General features: G+C 44.7%; 1 protein-coding gene across 6 annotated transcripts in view; it reads left to right on the top strand.

The window, feature by feature from the left end:
* Positions 1-23,354, top strand: part of PAM (peptidylglycine alpha-amidating monooxygenase) — a 154,125-nt gene that overhangs the window by 79,745 nt on the left and 51,026 nt on the right. For all 6 annotated transcript variants that reach the window (XM_088444652.1, XM_088444651.1, XM_088444653.1 and 3 more), the window contains 2 exons: positions 10,014-10,204; positions 10,296-10,367. In XM_088444652.1, the coding sequence (XP_088300778.1) occupies positions 10,014-10,204; positions 10,296-10,367 (263 nt within the window). The remainder of the gene's footprint in view (positions 1-10,013; positions 10,205-10,295; positions 10,368-23,354) is intronic.

The following is a 23,354-nucleotide window of genomic DNA, read 5'->3' as shown; positions in this document are numbered from 1 at the left end:
CCTTGCACTCTCCAATTCTCTCACCCCTGCCCTTGGCCCACCACACACTGGCTCACTCCTTATGTCTTGCTTTTGTCTACCCCTTTCCTTTAGACTGTTGGCTCCATGAGCTGGACCCTCCTGTTCTCATTACCTACTTCTCTAGCACACCAGCTACACTCTTCATCTCCTCCTTGGGATCTCTGCCCCTGGACTCCACTCCTGCAACCTAGACCCATTTTAGGCGCCCATGCCAATAGCTACAGGTTTCAGCTTATGCTGAATATTTCCATTGTACCCCTTGCATCAGTGTTCAGATTTGTAGTGCCAATTGTTACATGTCCACTGTATTGTACTGTACTGTCTTACCTGTACTGAAGAAAGAAGAAAGGGTGATCCTCCCTCCGGTGCTTACTAATATATCAAACCATAAAATAAATGAACACAAAAATATAAAAAGAAATGTGATTATGTTCCTTGGTAGGGAAAAGGCAGTTCTTTCATACAAAAAAATATTTTTTTCTTTGTTTCCATATAGTGTAAATTCTAATTATTGTTAAATCTCCAAGATAGTTTTTCTAATAAATGAAGATGAATCCAATCTGAAAATGAAAAAAAAGGAAGAAGAGAGAGGCTATAATAATACTATTTAATGAGACATATATGTAAATAATTAAAATACATAAAAAACATAGAAGACACCAGTCCTAACATTGGAATGGAGGCAAATTACCAGCAGGGCTTTTAGAACTATAGGTAACACCCAAATTACTAGTTCTAAATAGCAAGATGGAAAAACGAGATCCTGCTGGACTCCTGGGGCTCCCTCCCAGAATCCTCAGTCTTTGCCAGGCACCGTCGTCTCCTTCCTTAATGTCCAAGTACACTTAACCAAGCCGACGCGTTTCTACCTGTGCTCGGGTCTTCTTCAAGGCTGAATATGCAAGTGATTCCCTATGTGCAATGATGATCCTTAAATTCCCCCACATAATTAAAATCCACAACAGCTGTCTCCAAATACTTAGCCAATGACATCCCGCACAGCCCTGTCACGTGATATGGCCACACAGTGTTGCTAGGATACATTTTATACAATCATCAAAAATAAATAATATCGCTAATGCATTTAAAAGTCCAACATAATAGCTTTATGGCTGCGTTCATTAAGCAATCTGAGAGTTCCATATCCGCCTCCGTTTGTGGCTATCTTCACTTACATATATACAGTGTGGTTCAAAGCCCAGCAGCCCGGCAAGGGTGAAAATCATGATCGTCAATTAAGGTAAGTATCGCTAACCTTTCTCCCCCACCCCATCAACCATAACCCTCCCTTAGGGGTGCCTAACCCTAACCTCCCCCCCAAGTGCCTAAACCTAACACCCACCACCCCCCCCTTCCCGCAGCCTAACCCTGAGTCTCCCGGGGGGAGGGCATAACCCTATCCTCCCCCCGGGGATGCCTAACCCTAAGTCCCCCCCCGGGAGCCCCTAACCTAACCCTCCCCCCCGCGGCTGATCGCGCCCGGCTTATCTTCGATTAGGATGCTAGATGTCGGGCTCCCGACGTAGGTAAAATCGGGATTTTGACGCCTGTCATTAGACCCTTGCTGGGATTAGACAGTCGGGATGCCGACGGTCGGCATTCAGACCGTCGGCATCCCGACTGCCTACCATACAGTGCACCTAGGACCCTGTACTGTCTTCTTGTTTTGCCCTCTGTACTGCGGACCACGTGTGGCACCCTATAAATAAAGTTTATTATTAATAATAATAATAATAATAATAATAACTATTTAAATAACTAAATCAGCTCCAATCTGTGAAAAATAAGTCTATGAAAATGATGGTTGTATTATTGACATGAATAAGCTTAATGATCAGCATACATATTTATACCAGGCATAGAGAAGCTTCCAAAGAGGCCTATCACCTCTCCATTACTAGGAGGACACATACATATAATCAATAGTTTGCTTTGTTTTCATGCACATATTCTAATATTTATGGACCAGGTTGAACTCTAATCAAGACCCAGATGTGTAAGGCCATTTCCCAAGGTTTCCATGCAGATTTGTTGTAGTAATGCCTGTGATGATATGAGTGTGGATACAGCGGCTTGCCCTCCCTTTTGGCAAGTGCTTTATGACCCTTATACAATCAATTTGGCCATGGCTTGTACTGTCCCATCAACATGTCTTTTCTCTTGCTGAGCCTTTATTCTAGACAGAAACAGTGAGCCCTGAAGGGTAGTAGATCTCCTCTGGGCTTTGTAAAGCTTATTTTTTCATTCTATTATTTTCTTCCCGAACCTGTTATTTCTTTAAAAACATTCTGCTGCCTGAATACAAGAAACAGAAAATCAATGGCATTAAAATAGTTATTTCAAAACAACGTGCTAGAAGCTCATCTCCTGTGACTGTGGTTGGGTTGCTGAGCAGTGTGTGTTTGTCTGCTTGTGTGTGTACAGATAGAAGTAATTAGAGTGACAGGTATTCCACGCACACAGTATGATGCAGAGCGGCTTTCACAGCAAGTGCATAGGTTGGCGACTGACTTGTGTGGTCTCTCGGGGGCTCTCTGCTTTCAGTGCACGGACGAAACCAATTGCCTTTCTGTAGCCCTTGTTTTTTCCCCCCTCTGTCTCCTATCATTACTGTTGCTATGGTAAATAAGTGAATCCTACCAGAGATCACTAGAAGAGACACCTATGGCTGATTTTTTGAAGCCAAAAAAGTCTTCCCCCTATATTTCTTCTCATATTCTTATCAGATACACCACAAGAACAATTTCTTGTTTATACATTTTAAAAAACTATTTATCCAATAGATATTCTAAATGTTATTATTTTTTATGTTACTATTATAATTTATGTATATAGCACCAGAGCTGTACAGAGTATGTTATTCACATAATGCTGGGTACACACTAGATCAGGGGTTCCCAAACTGTGTGCCGTGGTACCCTGGGGTGCCTTTTGACGCTTACAGGGGTGCCTCGGGTTGGTGGTCCAGCACCAAATCAAATTATTTTTGGTCAATGTAATGTAAATATGCGGACAACAGAAGCGCAAACCTGTCCACCAACACGTCAATGAACTCAAGGATGACGCACAATTCACTTCATTTTACTACTTTACATTTATTTCTTCTTCGGGGTCCATGGGGTCCACAGCCATTACGTTGGGGTATGAATCCCAGTCACCAAACAGATAATACAAACGAGCTCTCTGCTCCCAGGATGCACCGGGTTTCCTACTCATATACCCCACCTCCTGCCTCAGGTAGCCAGTTCTTCCTGTTTGGTGTGTTCACCACATAGACAGTGGGACTGCTGGAGCAGTCCTGCAGACGAGTACAAAAAAAAAAAAAAAAAGAGAGTTTTACTCTCTATCTCAGCGGGTGGTCTGAGCTGTCCTGGAAGCAGCCTCGCGCCTGATTGGAGGTGCACCGGCCACGCGCTGCAACTACCTCCTCCGGCGCCGCGCCGCTAGCCTCGGCAGGTCCTTGGCAGGGGATTCGGCAGGGGATTTCTGGCCCTTGACCGCAACCGGATCGAGGGGATGGCAGGTAAGCAGGTGGTCACGGCGGCTGCTGACGCCGGGACCACGTGGCGGTCCGGCCTCCGGCGGTGAGACTGGCCGGAGGCGCGCTGCAGTCAGGAGGCATACGGCTTGTTCTCCTAGCCTAGACCGCCGGGATTTGATGTTCCTGACCATCCGGGGCTTGTGGCGGCGGCCAGGTCAGTTTACCGGGCAGGTCCAAGCAGCATAGGGGAGGTACGCTTCCCCGGCGGCCCCTCCCCCAATCCACACGCTAGTTCAGTTCTCTGGCACAGTTGATTGTGGATTGTTCCTCCCAGCCTCCATATAGGGCAGCCAGAGTGTATTTCAGTTGCTCTCTGAACGCTGCTCCTACAAGAGGGAAGCTGGGCAGTCTCCCTGTATACCTTGCCTACTGCTGGTCTAGGTTTTTACAGGGCTCTATCCTACCTAAGCTGAGGCTGATTATGGTAGTGAGAGTTTATATGCATATGGCTCGCAGAGTATTTATGCATGACATGTGATTGTTGTTTATGGATACTGTTTCTTCTGTAATTCCTGTATACTGTCACTGTCTCTCCCCTTCCCTTGCTACAGGTGTGTGGGTTGAGAGTAGAAAGTAGCACATATACAGTCAGAACCAGTGGCATAGTGTTATGTCTAAGGAGTCTGAGGGTCAGGTGGCGGGAGCCCCGTTGCTGATATCCTGTATAGCCTGCAAGGCAGGTTTGTCCCCACAGGACTTTCTACAAAATGGGCTTTGTGGGAACTGTTTCAGACAGCCACCACACCAACTAAGTTTGCCTGTTTCAGGCCCTGAGTCTCCTTGGGCATCATTTTCTCAGGTTATGGCTCAGGTGGCAGAACGGCTGGCTGCCTCGGTACCACCGATTTGGGGTTTGCCTCAGCAGATGCATCCTATGCCCATGATGTGGCCGCCTTGGATGGACCCTGGTGCTGGTAAGGTTATGGCATCACCCTCGCGGGTTTTTCAACCTCAGGCTGTCAAGACAAAGCAGCCTAAATCTAGGTGCCATGTACCGCCTTACATGGGTGAGTACTCGAGTGCCTCCGAGGAGGAGGAACAGGCACAGGACTTTTCACAGGAGTCTAGCTCCGAGGAGGGTGATGATCATTTCCCAGTAGCCGATGTCCCTTTTCTGATAAGGGCTGTAAAATCGGTGTTAAATATCGAGGAAGGGGATCTTCCGCTTAGGAAAGCCCCCCTGTTCAAGCGCCAAAAAGTGGTTAAGGCAGAATTCCCAAAGTCTGAACATTTATCAGAACTCATGGAGGAAGCCTGGGTCCGTCCGGATAAGCCATTCTTCTAAAAGAATGGCGCTTCTATATCCTTTTCCAGCAGAGGACTGTGCCAAGTGGGAGAATCCACCATCCGTTGATGCGCATGTGGCACAGCTGATTAAACGTACCACTTTGCTAATCACAGCAGTTTTGCTGAAGGAAACCACGGATAGGAGACTGGAGTCTTGTCTCAAATCAATTTTTTCGCTGGCAGGAACGGCCACCCGCCCAGCTATGGCCACTGCCTGGGTAGCAAAAGCTATTGAGGAGTGGGCCAAAACTCTAACGGAGTCTTTACCAGATGCCTCTAAGGAGCAACTGGATATGATCTCCTTTATTAGAGAAGGGGCCTCTTATTTGGGTGATGCCGCCTTGGAGGCAGGGATCCTTTCCTCTAAAGTTTCAGCTGAGTCCGTGGTGGCACGTAGGATCCTCTGGTTAAAAGATTGGAGGGCAGATGTCTGGTCCAAAAAGGCCCTAGAATTCCTTCCATTCACAGGAGGTGTGCTCTTTGGTCCAGAACTGGACAAAATTGTATCCTCCATGGCAGCCTCAAAGACGGCAGGTTTACCATCAGTAACCTTGTCTAAATTGAGGAGGGCGTCCTTTCGGGGGTTTCGCCCGCAGGGCAAGGCCAAAGGACAGTCCTCTGCGAGATTTCCACCAAGAAAGGCAGGACCCAGGAAGCCCTGGCAGAACAAACGTCCAGAATCTAGGGTCCAGGATAAACCAGTGGCCTGATGGGACGGGCCTCCCCCTGGTGGATCCCAGGGTGGGGGGCCGACTGCTTCGGTTCTCAGAGCCCTGGCACCTCACGACGGAGGATGCCTGGGTTCGGGGAGTTGTTTCCCAAGGGTACGCCCTGACGTTTTGGAGGACTCCTCCTCAAAGGTTCTTTTGTGTAAACCCGGAGGTGGGTTCAGAAAGAGCTTTGGCCCTTCAGAAGTCTATTCTTGCCTCACTAGCATCAGAAGTAGTGATTCCGGTGCCAGAGAACCAGTTCCGAGAGGGGTTTTACTCCAATCTGTTCTTGTTTCTGAAACCGAATGGGTCATACCGGCCTATTCTAAATCTGAGAGAGCTCAACAAATTTGTTCGAGCTCCCGGGTTCAGGATGGAAACATTGCGATCGATTGTGTTGGCAATGGAACAGGGGGACTATATGGTGTCCCTAGACATACAAGATGCCTACCTTCACATCCCAATCACACAGGCTCATCAAAATTTCTTCGTTTTGCGGTAGGGGAGGAACATTTTCAGTTCCAGGCCCTGCCGTTTGGCCTGTCCACAGCCCCTCGGGTATTCACCAAGGTGATGGCAGTGATGATGGCATGCCTCAGGCGCCAAGGCGTCAGGATTTTGCCTTACTTGGATGACCTCCTGTTGCTGGGGCAGTCCCCACAGCAGTTACAGGATCATTTGAGGCTGACAGTATCATGTCTGTACAATCACGGGTGGATCATAAACTGGCAAAAGTCGTCACCCTGTCCGGGACAACAGATGTGTCATTTGGGAGCGAGATTGGACTCCGTGGTGCAGAGAATATATCTGCCGGAGGAGAAGATCCTTGCTCTACAATCGCGAATACGCAGGTTGCTTCGCAACAGGCAAATATCCGTTCTAGTAGCCATGCAGGTCCTGGGGTCGATGGTGGCCACCTTCAGGATGGTGGAATACGCTCAATTCCACTCCAGACCACTGCAGAAATTCATTCATTCTGTCCCGCTGGAACAAGGATCATCGCACGATCAGGTCCCAACTGCTGCATCTCTCTCTAGAGGTACGGTTGTCCCTGACCTGGTGGTTGCAGACAAAGCATCTCAGGCAGGGTCGCCCCTTTTGGGTGTCGGATTGGACATTAGTCAAAACCGACGCCAGTCTTCAAGGTTGGGGGGCGATGACGGGGTCACACACTGTCCAAGGAAAGTGGTCAGTGACGGAAAGCTGGCTACCGATAAATATCCTGGAACTAAGAGCTATATTCAAAGCTTTAGTGCAGGCTCAGGAAATCTTAAAGGGCAGGTCGGTGCAGATACAGTCGGACAATCGCACCGCGGTCGCCTACCTAAATCATCAAGGGGGCACGAGGAGTCGGGCTGCCTTGGCAGAGGTATCAAGAATCCTGGTATGGGCAGAGACTCATCTGCCCACGATATCTGCCGTGTTCATTCCAGGAATCCTGAATTGGGAGGCCAGTTTTCTCAGTCGGCAAGAGATTACATCCACAGGTTTCTCGGAAACCTTGTGGACAGGTGGGGTCTACCAGAAATAGATCTGATGGCATCAAGAAGGAACAACAAGGTTCCCAGGTACGGATCCTGGACAAGCGATCCGAGAGCCGAGTTTGTAGATGCTCTGACAGTAAAGTGGCGTTACAAGCTGGTATATCTGTTTCCCCCGTTTGCTCTTCTGCCCAGAGTGGTCAGAAAGATCAAACAAGAGGGCAGCACCGTCATATTAATAGCTCTGGCGTGGCCGAGACGGCACTGGTTCACAGATCTATGGTCTCTCTACATAGACACTCCATGGCCTCTGCCATTGAGACCGGATCTGTTGCTACAGGGTCCCTGCTGGTACCCGGATCTTCATCAGCTACCTTTGACGGCATGGCTCTTGAGGCCTCCATCTTGAGGGAAAAGGGGTTTTCCAAGTCTGTTATACGGACGATGCTGAAGGCACGGAAACCATCCTCAGCCCTTATATATTATAAGGTTTGGCATACTTTTTCAGTGGTGTGAACTGAAAGGGTATGATCTACATAAATTCCTGATATCCAGAGTGCTGGATTTTCTTTAAAGCGGTCTGGAAAAAGGGCTATGCCTGGCCTCTTTAAGGGTACAGGTGACAGCTCTTTCAGTCTGGTTCCAACATAAAATTGCTCTGAGACCGGATATAAAGACCTTTTTTCAGGGGGTGTTGAGGATTCAGCCTCCCTTCGTTTCCCCGGTTGTTCCGTGGGACTTGAAGGTTTTACAGGCTCCTCCGTTCGAGCCTTTAAATTCAATAGATATCAAGTGGCTAACAGCAAAGACGGTATTCCTCCTTGCTATGGCATCTGCACATAGAGTGTCGGATTTAGCTGCGCTTTCCTCCCGGGAGCCGTTCTTGATATTTCATCAAGATAGAGCAGTACTTCGTACTAGGGAGGGTTACCTTCCGAAAGTGGTGTCTAAATTTCATATTAATGAAAAAATGGTAGTTCCAGCATTTCAGGGCACAAGTCTCTCAAAGGTGAGGCTTCCCTGGATGTGGTCCGTGCGTTGAGAATTTATGTTAAACGCACGAGCAAATGGAGGAGGTCCGATTCACTTTTTGTGCTTTATGGTTGTCATAAGCATGGCTGGCCAGCCAATAAACAGACACTTGCCAGGTGGATTCGCATGGCAATTTCATTGGCTTATACACAGGCTGGTATGCGTGTGCCGGATTCAGTGATGGCACATTCTACTAGGGCGGTAGGTCCATCATGGGCGGCCCGCCGGGGTGCTTCTGCTGAGCAATTATGTAAAGCAGCCACATGGTCTTCCATTCATACCTTTGTCAAATTTTATGCCTTTGACAGTTTTGCCTCTCAGGATGCCTTCTTCGGGCGTAGGATTCTCCTCTCTTCCGAGAGTCAGGAGCGTCCCCGCCCGTAGGGTTAGTGCTTTGGGATATCCCCAACGTAATGGCTATGGACCCCGAAGAAGAAAATAAGAGTTATGGTATAACATACCTTTGTTAACTCTTTTTCTTCGAGGTCCATGGGGTCCACAGGACACCCACCCAGACGCACCTGTAGTTCTGGGGGAGGTTTTCCGTAGTTTCTTCTCTTGAGAGTCTGGACTCGTAAGTATGGGTCTTTTCTTTCTTACCCTTTGTTTGTCTCTGCCTACTTGAGCTTGGTAACGAACTGGCTACCTGAGGCAGGAGGGGGGGTATATGAGGAGGAACCCCGGTGCATCCTGGGAGCAGAGAACTCGTTTGTATTAACTGTTTGGTGACCGGGATTCATACCCAACGTAATGGCTGTGGACCCGCTGGAACAAGGATCATCGAAGAAAAAGAGTTAACAAAGGTATGTTATACCATAACTCTTATTTTTTCTGAATTACTTTTGGCTTAGGGGTGCCGTGAAAACAATTCTTATACTCAAGGGCGCTGCAGTTCAAAAAAGTTTGGGAACCACTGCACTAGATGCTATATTGTTCGAATAGCTGATGAACAATATATTGTCCCGACCATCTGCAAGTGTATACAGATAATATATCTGTGAATGATCGTCTGTACAGATATATCGTTCACCTGTTCAACTTAGTGTTAATGCAAATAACTAATCAGCCAATTATGTGGCAGTAACTCAATGCATAACAATAATGTAGACATGGTCAAGAAGTTCACTTGTTGTTTAGACTGAACACTAGAATGGGGAAAAAATGTGATGTAAAGGACTTTGGACCCTGCAATTATTGTTGTTGCCAGATGCGGTGGTTTGAGTATCTCATAAATTGCCAAATGTTTAGTCTCCCCCCATGTGCACATCAACAAATCATGTGTGTTAATGTCAGATTTTATATATTAATATATTTTCCACCTTTAGAATTCTTTAATGGCTTGCTTATGCTATTAAGCAGGTTTTACTCAATGTATTGCTTTATCTTTTTGCCTTCTGTCATTTTCAGCAATGTCTTTACATCATAAGGTACTGTTGTTTATTTATGTTTCCTTACTGTACAGCACAAAGCTGCTCTCTGGATACAGTTGTATGAAATTCTGAAATCACAACCGAGCTGTGCAGCGTCTCAGGGCATTGACTGAGACATCTCGGCCTGATAATATTCATGGCTGTAAAGCTAGCCATTAAGTACCCTCCACCTACCTCAGCTTTGTCCTATTTACATATTTACAACACTATCCCTCACCCTAGTACCTACCTCTAATGCCAGCAGTCGAGGCTCTGAAGCCGGGATTCCGACTGCTGTAGGGATTCCAATGCCGGTATTCTGAGCACTGGCATACCGACCACCAGGATGGTGACTAGATCCCCTGTTTAATGTGTGTGTTCAATTAGCAAACAAAAACAATATTGCGCACTACAATCTGGAAGAGCTTGCAGTACTGTATTGGAAAGAAACAAAGCTAGGCATGTTTATGTCTCTGCTGTTTCATCTTACTTCTTATGTGTGACATTGATCTTCCTTTTTCTTCTGTAACAGGGGCACTTCAAATGATGAAATGTGCAACCTTTACATTATGTATTACATGGATGCTGCCCGTGCCAGTTCATACATGACATGTGTGCGGAGAGGAGATCCTCATCTATTTCAGGACATCCCTGAATTGGCCAATATTCCTGTCCCTGTTAGTCCTGATATGATGATGGGACACGGACATGGTAACCACAAGGGTAAGAAATGACATGGCTTTGTAACGTGGAGTGTATAATTACCAGCTGCTGCCTGTGCCATGAGATCATCTGCTCTGTACTTCGGTTTTAGATATGAAGCTGGAAGAAGAACGAAACATACAGCAGCAGCCTAAGAGAGAGGAGGAGGAAGTGCTAGATCAGGGTATGGGACATAAATATTCACCTAAGTAGTAGCTACAGAATTTAATCGCGAGTTTCCAAATGAATGTCTTCTGTTTCTTTTCTCTGGAATGATGTTTTACAATTCATTTCATGAAGTGCTCTGATGTTTCTGCATCTTTCATACATGGATGTTACGTTTTGGTACTTGATAGGATTGTTGCAGATAACGTCTGGATAGCTTATCATTCATCTTGCGGAATGTGCAATAAGGGTTAAATAGTAAAAGAAAAAGTGATTTAAAGAAAATGTTTAGATTTGTATAACTATCACCCCCTGCCAGCTTGTTTAGTTGTAGACATATAGTGGGGGAATTCAATTAGGAACGATGTTCTCTCCCTCGCTAGTAGGTGCAGAATTTACAGTACCACCGGACTTGCAGATTTGTGGTTGCAGCCCCTTAGGGCAGCGAGCAAAAATGTGTGAGTGTAGTGCGAGGCCCTGTCGCGAGGTGGGAGTGCGAGTTCCGATAACGCTGCTGGCGTCTACATGCCATCACAAGACCAACTTGCCCCCCTCACATACAGGTGCAAATTAATTGAATTCCCCCAATAGAATACCTGCAGGAGGTCTGATCAGCAAGTCCCCACCACTGCGACATCTGCCAACAAGATCGGTTTTGTTATTGAAGATTTAGGTTGAAAATGTTAAAACCTCTGACATAAACATACCTCTCACTATTTACATCAGCATCACAAGATACAGCCGCCCCCTCACTCTCCCGTAAGGCTACCCTGCAGCTACATCAGCCTAACCATGGTTTATCACCACTGCAAAATTAATGGTATGGATGACAAAGACGATGCGGCCTGTCAGTTGGGACTAATTTGTAGCAGCTCTAATCCATTGCGGTGAAGATTAAACCTGCAGATTAACTAATGTATAGTGGCGCTGAAATTTATTACAGTGTAGGGACCTCACTGATCTGCTGTGGGAGGCAGATCTGAAGGTGGACCCTCTTTTAAGAATATCATCTTTTTATTCATGCATGCCTGGCTTTGCCATATGTCAAATGTGATCTAGAGTTTCCGTTCTCAGCCAGATAAAGAGGCTGTCTTGAACAGAAAATACTAAGTCAGACGCATTATATTCAGCTGCGAGGCCAGAGGTCTTTTAACGCATAGTGCAGCCTTGCAGTTTCTATGGTAATACCGAAACTATGCTGAAACTTTTCTGCATTTTACGGACATGAGAAACCTTGGAGAGCTGGTCTCCAGGGAGATGTCTGGTTTATGCCAAATATAAATTGTGTTGCAACTTAAAAATGATCTAGTTTTCAGATAACGCTCACTCTCCATGTATGTAAAAATTTCTGTAGAGTCTTATTGCTGTATTTTCCTGTAGCAGTTGTTTACATAGATTGTTATAGTTCTGTTTAAATGTGAGACATTGCTTCCTAAAGGGCAGTTCATTACCAGTATTAGTCACCCATCCTTACTGTGATTTATTTTGCCTCTGAGCATGAAGGAGAAGGAAAGAAATGATAGGGAATCATCCTGTGCTTTAGGATTGTAATTCTTGCCCTGTGTTTGGCGGGATGGACATTAACCCTTTTCTCTTGGAAAAGAGAATTTTTATTTTTTTATGATTATTATTTTTAAAACAATGTTTATGTATACAGTACACATCTAAAAAATACACCTTATAACTGGATTTTACTGGGATTTGCCATAACGATGATAAGTCTTTTTTTGCTTCAGAGTACACAGAAGGGTAAGTTTGCCACACAGTTTAACCATTTCATTACACAATCTAAGCAAATGAAAGCGTCTGAGCTGTTTGTTTGTATTATTATTCGCCTTTACTTATGCAACCCCCAATATATTCCACAGCTCTGTACAATCAGTGTATCCAGCACATCAGTCACTGTCCCTATGGAGGTTACAATCTACTCACTGGTCCATCAAAATCATTGTCACTCTCTAACAACACCTGTACGTTTGCAGTCCTCTGGCTCTCAGTCAAATTCAGCGCTGTAGTGCTTTGATGTAAAAATACAAACTATTGCGCCGTCGTGAAGGTCAGAATGACATTTAGGGGCTCACCTTTGGCCGGAAGGTATCTGATTCAAACAAGGCATCTCGTATGCAGTAGTACTTTGTACATGTTCATTTTAAAACAAGTTCCGGCTACAGATCTGCATTTACAGCATCTGTCCATGATATATAGTGAATGATGATGTAGGTCTGCTAATGTACATGAAAATTAGACATCAAATCGAAATGAAGTTGAATAAAGTACTTTCAGGTGTTTGACGGTAACATCTTGAAGTTATGTTTCCACTATATGTGTATTGTGAAATAAATGTGCTTTGTATTATTACAAACAATAACTATGAAAAACTCTTTTCCAAAAAAATTCTACCCCTTCCACTGTTATTGCCTGAGTGAACAACTACCATAGTCCGTATGGTACATATTAGTCAGTTACTGCACTCCTGCCATTGTAGGTTCTGTATGGCATAAGCTGCAGACTTGTACAAAGGGACTAACGTTATTGAAATGGTAATGCGCTCAGTAGTGTCACAATGGGCACTCTGTGAGGAATGCAAATTTTGCAGTGACATTCCTAGCCATGTTCATATTTGTTAGAAGTTAGCTCTTTCCCATCACAATCTGTATATCATTCCATTTACAAAATATAAACTTTTCCTTATACTTTGTATATCAATAAAGAATGTAAAAATAACAGAGCTTTGAGTTCTGGGTAACTGTTATGATTGGTGGTAAATTAGAATACCCCTTTTATCAGACATATGGGCCTTACTCTGAGATGTACGCTAACAGCGCAGCTGCTTTGTATGTGTACGCAGCTGCTATGGGAAAGTATGCAACCTGTCACTTAGGAGCTGATTGCTTGGTACTTTATCACTCTCCAAGATCCTGTCAGTGGTCTGAACCAATATCCTTTACATTGCTATGTTCTAGTTCCTAGTACATTTATAGACTGATTTGATATGAATACTGCTTCAGCATCCCCCAAATTGTCTGCCGCCTCCATGTGTAGTGAAATGGAAACCTACATATTTCCTTTTTAAATAAGTGAATTTGTCACCATAATGATGCTCCTGAATAAGCATTAGTTGTGGTGAGACATGTAATTGTCTCTGTGACCATGCACATCACTAGTGCTTCCCTACTTATACTGTATGAGAGTAATAAACATGCCCTCCTGTCACACTGTGACCATTATTCTCTGATTCCAGGTGAGGCAGGGTGACTAATGATAACCTTTTGTTATGCCACAGAAATGCGCTGTCTATCCATCAGTGTATTTCCCTTTTATGATGTGGGAGATGTAGAGCTGTTTCTGAGAAATGGGTTCAATAAACAACATCTAGAAACATCATATACATCATTTCACTCAGACAGTTCATCTATGAGATCTCTCTCCTGTACCAGAGGCATTATATATTGTGGTACTTTACCTGTGCAGCAGTGCATTTTTTTTTTTACTTTGTTACATCTTTATTCTATTTTATTTTGTGGACAAATATAGTTTTCTTTGTTGAAAATGAAACGTGGCAGTTATTAACATTGCATTTTAGCGCAGTTTTTGTTTGGGCTATTAAAATCCGAGCAATAGTCGGCATAGCAGATTTCCCTGGCGTCTTCAGCAGAGGAGACCGTAATAACCATGATTATCCTATTCACCTCTTTTGATAAATAACGCTCCTGTACTTTAATAAAAAATAAGCGAAACTACACTAATGTGATCTGAAGTTTCTCAGTCTATAAAATCCACCATTACTTAATTTTTGTGGTCAACAGAGCAAACAATTTCTAAGGACCTATCATTACGTGTTCTATTAAGTAGGAGGGGGGGATCAGGAATTATTTATCCGAAAAAACGTATTGTAAATTAAGGCATGATGTATAGGTGAGGAAAGAAGGGGACTGTTGTAGGGAAATCGATAAACATCGGTGCCCATCCATAGCAGGCTGTAATTGTTGAAATTTGGAACGTGGCTGCTGGGCCGTAACTTTCCAGGTCTACCCTCGGCTCCCATGTACTATAAGATGTGTTATCACAAAACTAGGTGATGTTACATACTGAATGCACATTTAGGGTGCATGGCCTTACCTTAATATAAAGGATAGTTGCAAGTAATGTGGATGTTATAGAGCAGTGTTGGCTAACCTTGACACTCCAGCTGTTATGGAACTACATAACCCAGCATGCACTGCTACAGTTTTGCTATTAGGGCATGCTAAAACTGTGGCAGGGCATGCAGGGATATATAGTTCCACAACAGCTGGAGTGTCAAGGTTAGCCAACACTGTTATAGAGGCAGTCACTCTAGCAGCAGAGTAGTGTTGAAGTGCTACAGCATCACTACAGCTGTACAACACATATTGCAGCATCATCCTGCTGGCTCAGGTCTGGCCAACCTGTGGCTATTCAGCTGTTGTGAAACTACATATCCCAGCAAGCCCTGACAAAGGTTTGGCATCCCCTAATAGCAAAACTGTGGCAGGGTATGCTGGGACTTGTAGTTTCACAACTGCTGGAGAGCCACAGATTGGCCAGGCCTGAGCCAGCTGGATGAAGCAATGTATCCTGCACTTACTGAATGTCTCTGGCTAGCAATGGAAGGCACTCCATCTTCCATAATAGCCTATATTTAGAATACTAAATCATGTATTTTAAATGTAAAACATGTATCATAATATCCATTGCAATGGTCTCTATAATCTATCTTGCATTAGTTATAATTATTACTTTGAAAGAAAAATTAATTGTCTACGATTTTCTGTGAAAAGTAGATTTCATGCATGCGTATGAACCACAATATAGAGTTAGTATTTGTTTTCTGCTTTATTGTCTACTGAAACTTACGCCCGATGTTACCTGGGTTTTTTTCTTCTGTCTCTCTCATATCACCAATCTTGAGTGCTCACAGTTTCTCTATTGTGCTAGTTACTGCTCTGTCCATCTATCCCTAGACCCACACAAACACACTCTCGCGCTCTCTCTCTTTCTCTGTCTGTGTCTGTGTCTCTCTCTCTCTGTCTGTGTCTCTCTCTCTCTGTCTGTGTCTCTCTCTCTCTGTCTGTGTCTCTCTCTCTCTGTCTGTGTCTCTCTCTCTCTGTCTGTGTCTCTCTGTCTGTGTCTCTCTCTCTCTGTCTGTGTCTCTCTCTCTCTGTCTGTGTCTCTCTCTGTCTCTGTCTCTCTGTGTCTCTCTGTCTGTGTCTCTCTCTCTGTCTGTGTCTCTCTCTCTCTGTCTGTCTGTCTCTCTGTGTCTCTCTCTGTCTGTGTGTCTCTCTCTGTGTCTCTCTCTGTCTGTCTGTGTCTCTGTCTGTCTCTGTCTCTCTCTGTCTCTGTGTCTCTCTGTCTGTGTCTCTCTCTCTGTCTGTGTCTCTCTCTCTCTGTCTGTGTCTCTCTCTCTCTGTCTGTGTCTCTCTCTCTCTGTCTGTGTCTCTCTCTCTCTGTCTGTGTCTCTCTCTCTCTGTCTGTGTCTCTCTCTCTCTGTCTGTGTCTCTCTCTCTCTGTCTGTGTCTCTCTCTCTCTGTCTGTGTCTCTCTCTCTCTGTCTGTGTCTCTCTCTCTCTGTCTGTGTCTCTCTCTCTCTGTCTGTGTCTCTCTCTCTCTGTCTGTGTCTCTCTCTCTCTGTCTGTGTCTCTCTCTCTCTGTCTGTGTCTCTCTCTCTCTGTCTGTGTCTCTCTCTCTCTGTCTGTGTCTCTCTCTCTCTGTCTGTGTCTCTCTCTCTCTGTCTGTGTCTCTCTCTGTCTGTCTGTGTCTCTCTCTGTCTGTCTGTGTCTCTCTCTGTCTGTCTGTCTGTGTCTCTCTCTCTGTGTCTGTGTGTGTGTGTGTCTCTCTCTCTGTCTGTCTCTCTATCTCTAGGGTTGAGAAACAGAGTATCCAGGTGGATCACCTGCAGGCACCATGGGAGATAGGAGGGGTAGAGCTGATGCAGCCCACAGACTCAGAAACTACTTTGCATTGTAAGAGGGAGGGAAGGGACACCATATTGTGTGCCCCAGTCTGTTTCTTTCTGTGATCCGGTATGTGTGCCAGACAACCTGTGTATGTGTCACTCTGCACATGTCTGTGTAAATCTGAGCATTTGTGTGGGACTCTGGCCCATAGGGGCCTCCCTGTCTTAAGTGCCCCATACCCCCAAAAAAACCTTAATCCAGTTCTGGAAGACTGTAAATATGTGTTTTGCAGGAACTCTCTTTAAGTAACATAATTGACACTGGTGGGAGGTTTATGAATTTTCACCAATTATATTCCAACATGGTGACATTATTTTTTTATCAGCAGTTGATTCTATTATATAGATTAACATTTATATATTTTCTAGATATAATGCAGTACTTCGCAGATAATCATCATTCACTCCCTCCCTCAATAGAGCTTACAATCTATAATCCTTACCATATGTAACATATGCACTAGACATAACCTACCAGTATGTCTTTGGAGAAAGGGAGGAAACCCAATCTAACCCATTTCTGTGATGCAGCAATGCCACAACGTTGCCAACCAGCAATTTTGATTTACAGATGTGTCCTTGCTCATCTAGCCTCAATATGCAATACAGCGCGATACGCCTGGCGTGAGTAAGCCGCTAGGTCCCATGCAACTCTGATAGTATTGGGCATCTTTTTTGCCGAAAATGCTTATAAATCGCTATGCGATGTGACCAGCACACATCAGGATACTGTGATGATTCATTTGATATGCGACACTTGTATATCTGTGTACAACTGAGGGCCTGATTCAGCAAGCATGCGCATGCAATCGGCCGATTGTTGCATTCTGCGCATGCATTGCAGTGCGCGTGAACGAACTAGTCATTGCGATCGGGACTGTGATCGCAGTGACTACGCAGACCCATCGCAGGGTGATTGACAGGAAATGCCGTTTGTGGGTGGTGATGGGAGGGGTGGTCAGCCGAACGCAGGTGTGCCAGTGCGTTTGAACGTCGTTGCATGGGCGTGCATAGATCATCCACTGCGATACGATACGCAGTCTGAGGCCTCGTAGCGTGCGCTGAAGCAATTCCTGAGTAAGGTCTGACTTACCTTAACTATGCGTATGGGTCCGATGTTTTCGCAGTCTTGCTAACCATTACGGATGTGCATGTAAAGTGGGCATCCTTATGTAGTGCTGAGGCATTGCGATCGCTATGGATTAGCATACTATCGCACTGAACTGCGTTTGTACGCTATATTGCGTACCATAATGAATCAGGCCTTGAGTCTGTAAACTGAACTTGGCATGGAAAAAAGTGTTGCATATCATATTAATCAGCACAGTTTCTTGGTACGTCCTAGTTGCATCATATTTCTTAAGGGGGCATCCACTACACGATTTTAGCAGGCGATTGAACGATAACGACGTTATCGTTCAATCGTTTATAAATCGTGCAGTGTTTGCAAATTGTTGAGACTGAAAGATAAAATTTCAGGGGAAAAAATCAAGGGAAAATCGTTTAGAGATTGGACAGGGAGTAGATCGTCTAGTGGATGTGCCCCCTAGATGCATTTCTGGCAAAAAAAAAGACACCTGATACTAGCAGAGTCTCACGGGACCAGGCGCACCAAGCGGGCCTGTTTGGCACAACTGCAGCTAAGACGAGTGAGGACACATCTGTGTATCAGGCCAACATATTGTTTTGTGGTTCACCTGATTGTTTGAAACAAGACAACAAATACAGAAGATTATAAAAGCTATGCCTGCAAACAACAAATATTTTTTACTAGCTACATACCTCCCAACATGACCCTCTCAAGGAGGGACACAATGCTCTGGTCCTGGACTTCCCTGGTAAGAGGTGGGGCTGCCAGTGCAGTTCAAAAGTCAAATAGGGGAGCAACACCAACTGCCATTTCACACACTGCCCAACATCACTGGCTGGGACTCATTGGTAGTTGGTGTGACTCCCCTATTTGAATTTTGGACTGTACTGCAGCCCCACCTGGAGCTGCCACCAATCATAAATTACCAGGGAAGTCCAGGACCAGAGCATTATGTCCCTCCTGGAGAGGGTCATGTTGGGAGGTATGTATCTAGGATACCCGGCGTTGCCTGGGTTGAAGAATGGCCCTTGAAGTACATCTGCAGCCTTCAATTTCTACATTGCAGACCAACATTGGAGACCATGGCATATGAAAATGTGCTTGGAGGAAATGAGTAACTGTCAGTGCAGGTGCAGTGTGACAGTTGATCCGCTGACTCACTGCTCTTCCGTTGGAGCTCTGTCTGCCCCCCACTGGTACATATCAGCCTGTGCCTTCAGATCAGTGCAGTTTTAGGCACTGGAAAACATCCTGAGCAAACTTGCTTAAACCAAAATTTGAAATCAGACTCCACGGCCTACTTGGTGGGCACCATGTAGACCTCCATGGCCTTGAAGAGTTTCAAACACAGCCAGAAAACCTAATCCTGGTCAAACTACACCACCATGACAAAACTCTGGCCGTGCATAAAGGACAAACAGACACACACACACTTTCTCGCTTAATATATGTGTGTGTGTGTGTTGTGTGTGTGTGTGTGTATACACATTATATGTATATTTTTATTGTTTGACATTCTTAGATGTAGGGGGGAATTCAATTACTTGCGGTAAATTACCGCTGGTAATGACGGGAGGTAGCCTTGGGCTTTCACGCCCGGGGCTATTCAATAAGCCTCCCGCATTTGCTCGGTAGCTTTGTTAACGCACGTTAAACATGTGCGTTAACATGGGTTGTCGGACGTTAACGCACAGGATCCATGATTAGTTTACGGACTTGTGTGTTAACTAGCAGTTAACACCTGATAACTGCACAGTTAATGGGGATTTCATTTTGGGGCTCAGGAAACCCGAAAAGATATCCCCGATAAGCAGGGCTAATTGAATACGGGCCGGCGATCAGTTAATGGGCTAATTTACTCCCGCCCTGAATATGACCATTTTTGAATATCTAGTTTCTTTTTATATTCATAATTTGTTACTTTTCAAAAATTTGACAAACATTTTAACGTGCATTTATTTGACAATCTGTACCTTAATTAATCACCTACCTTAACTAACAAGCCCTTATGTATGAATGTCTTACTATTATACAACACTGTTGTTGAACAGTCTGAGCAATTTTTAACCTTTATCAGTAAACAATGCAGCCTAAATACAATATATAGTCCAAATCGACATTGAGAGGCTTAAGCCATTGTGTCTTCACTGAGGTGTTTCAGGTGGAGAGGGAGAGTTTTCCTTAATTATAATTTGCTTATGAAAGTGTGTTAATAACTGCAGTAATTATTTCCGGCGATGAGATTATCTCACCTGAGGGACTCATCTTCTAGGTCTGTGTATTGAAAGTCTGGTTCAAATAATTGGAAAATAAAAGATTGTTTGCAAACATGACATAGTCTATTAAGGTCATTTTGTCTGTTGGCGGTCACCACATTAAAACAGTCTTGGTTCTATTAAAAACTAATTACCGGTACTTTGCACCTTGACTTCCCGATTTCTACACTTACAGTGCATTATAAAGTCATGAACTTAAAGGTTTAATAAAATGTTTATTTTGTATGTATCTTTTCCTGCATCTTATTATTAAAAGCAAGGAAATTCTCAGCATAAGGTAAGGAAGGACTAATGCCTTACCTCTTTAGACTTAAGGTGCCCACACACATAGCGACATTTTCCACGATTTGGCCGATTTCGACGAATCGTGACGACGAATTGGTTAAAAAAAGTACAAATCGTGAGTTTATACTCACGAGCACGATTCCGATGCGCGTCCCCACTCGTCGTATATCGCATCTTCTGATCTGCCATGCTGTAGGGCATGAACACAATGGAAGCCGATCGTGAGGGGTTTTTTCCTCACGATGAATCGTACGATTCATCACACAATGCGGAATTTGACTGACAGAAGCCTGGACACGCCCCATTGCCATCTTGTGCAGCATCGTGTATGGAGCAAGACAGTCGCACATTGAGGAGCCTGCACACTGGATTCTTGTTTTCTACAAGTTTTGGTGAGTATTGGTACAGTTTAAATACAACCACACTGACCACCAATATGTGCTCCCCACTGCCCACCAATGTGTGCCCCCAGGTAATAAATGCATGACCCAGCCACCGCCCGCCGTATCGAAGCGGGCGGTGGCTGGGTCATGCATTAAGCTCCCACTGCCCACCAATGTGTGCCCCCAGGTAATAAATGCATGACCCAGCCACCGCCCGCCGTATTGAGGCGGGCGGTGGCTGGGTCATGCATTAAGCTCCCACTGCCCACCAATGTGTGCCGCCAGGTAATAAATGCATGACCCAGCCACCGCCCGCCGTATCGAAGCGGGCGGTGGCTGGGTCATGCATTAAGCTCCCACTGCCCACCAATGTGTGCCCCCAGGTAATAAATGCATGACCCAGCCACCGCCTGCCGTATTGAGGCGGGCGGTGGCTGGGTCATGCATTAAGCTCTCACTGCCCACCAATGTGTGTAATACATCAAAAAAATAAATAAATAAACACGTATTTTACAAAAAAATCACCATACATTACATTTAAAAACACACATTATTTAAAGCTGGGGGTCTTCTACCTTTCAGTCTCCAGCTGTTGTGGAACTACAGATCCCAGGATGACCTGCCACCCACCTTTACAACTGTTTTTAAGGCATCCTGGGATCTGTTGTTCTACCACAACGACAGGCCCAAAGGTGGAAAACCCATACTGTCAAACAAAGGAAAACATATTACCAAGCAATAAACACATAACATTTCTGTAAAAGAAAACATGATTAGAATACCATAACAAACCTTTAAAAACCTGTAAAAAAGAAAATATTAAAACATTAAAAGTGTGAACTATAACAACATTACATTTAACAAAACTATATACACAAATAAATATTTAAATGTCCTTTTTTTTCTTATTCATAGATAATGTCCATGGATTCAGAACGTGAATTCGTTACAGGATTCATTGAAATCCTGCACTTGAAAGACTGTCTGTGGAAGATCAGTTCTCGGAAGTACCACAATAAGTCGCACAAGTTGGCCGCACTCGAGGAACTGTTGGTGTATACGAAAAAATACATATCTGATGCAGACCTGAAAACTGTACGGCAAAAGATTACAAATCTCAGGACAGTGTACATCAAAGAAAAAAAGAAGGTGGATGACTCCAGAAAATCAGGAGCGGCTACAGATGAAATATATACTCCTGCGCTGTGGTACTACCAAATGATGTCATTCATCAGTGAACAAGAGCCTCAAAGGGAATCAATCACCTTGATGTCTGAGCGTGAGGGAGAGGAGGAGGTTGCAGAAGTCTTGGTAAGTAGTGACACAGTTTAAACCAAAATCCTTAATGTTTTTGTTGTTAAATCCCAAATGTCCAATTTAGTCAGTAGTTCACAGACAGTCCTCCTGCCATGGTACAGCACCTGGTCCATTGAAATAGGTCATGTACTCCTCCCTCACTTCTTTGGCACGTGCGGTGGATGTTGTTGCAGTTGTTGGTGCAGACACAGATGTCAAATGTTCAATGTCCTCCAGGGGTCCTACATCTTCTGGTCTAGCTGGGACTGGTCCTCGTTGAGTAGATTTTCTTCGCAGAAAGTTGTGCAGCACACAGCACGCCATCACGACCCAGTCTATCTTCTCCACATGTAGATTGATGGTGGTGTGGAAAATGCGGAAGCGGTTGCTCATTATTCCAAACGCATTTTCCACAATGCGCCGTGCCCGGGATAGACGGTAGTTGTAGATCCTTTTCTCTCTGGTCAGGCCCCTGTGTGCAAATGGCTTCATCACATGTTCATGTAATGCAAAAGCCTCGTCTGCAGCGAAAACGTAATTTAGGCCGTGCTTTGTCTGGTCCAGTGAGGGCAAGTTGAGGGTTTTGTTGTCGAGTCTCTGGTAGAAAGCCGTCTTTTTGAAGGACCCACCATCCGAAGCACGCCCATTCTTGCCGACATCCACAAACAGAAATTCGTAGTTGGCATTCACCACTGCCATGAGAACGATTCTGAAGAATCCTTTGTAGTTGTAGTAATATGATCCGGTGTTGGCAGGTGGGTTGATGCGGATGTGTTTCCCATCGATGGCTCCTCCGCAGTTAGGGAAATTCCAACGTTGTTCAAAATCTTCCGCGATGCTGGTCCACTCCTCCACGGTGTTAGGAAACTGTAAAAATAGTAAAAAAGATGTTAAAACATGTCTATAATATTTTTTATATTTTTTTTCCCTATATAGACTCCCACCCAAGACCCTGATTTAGCATCCACACCAGACCTCAGTCTGCTCGGTGGCGACAGTGATCCGGAGAATAGCACACAAGTGGAAACTCAAGTTCCACCTGGACCCTCATCTTCTCAACAACCCCAAAAAAAGAAAAAAAAAGGCAGAAAGGAGAATTTTACAGAACGTGAGGACCATTTTTTACAAAACGCAGAACGGCTGCTGCAGAAACCCCCAGACGCAATAGATTATTTCACAGCTCATGTGAACAGCACATTGAGAAATCTGAATGCAGATATCCAAAGAAATTTTTTAAGGTTAAACTACGACCTCTTGAGTCGCTGTATGAGCAAAAATATCTCAAATTCTACATACATTGCTGATCCAATGCTATTTTCCCCTGCCCCAAATAGGTATGTCCGCCCCCCCCCCTGCCCAGTTAGATATTACTCCCCCACCAAGCACCAGCACCACCTTGTATAATGCTCTGCTGGATGCAGCAGATGAGTCGCCCCAATATACAGAGATGTAAATTTTTTCAAGATTTTAATATCACCAAATTTTATGAATTCTAATAGGTGCTTGCTGCATGGGATAGGGTGGTGATGACGCCATTTGGACAAGGTCACTACGCACATGGCACAAGTACACATTGCTGGAAGCCGAGGCCACAATGTGTACTTGTGCCATGTGTGTATTGGCCTGTTCAAACTGGCGTCTGACCCACCCTATCACATACAGCCGGCTACCTATTGGGATTCATAAAATTTGGTGATAATGTT

The sequence above is a fragment of the Taudactylus pleione genome, unplaced genomic scaffold (genome assembly GCF_031769625.1).
Source record: "Taudactylus pleione unplaced genomic scaffold, aTauple2 ptg000370l, whole genome shotgun sequence".
Taxonomy (NCBI): Eukaryota; Metazoa; Chordata; class Amphibia; order Anura; family Myobatrachidae; genus Taudactylus; species Taudactylus pleione.
This window is presented reverse-complemented; position numbering and strand designations above follow the sequence as displayed.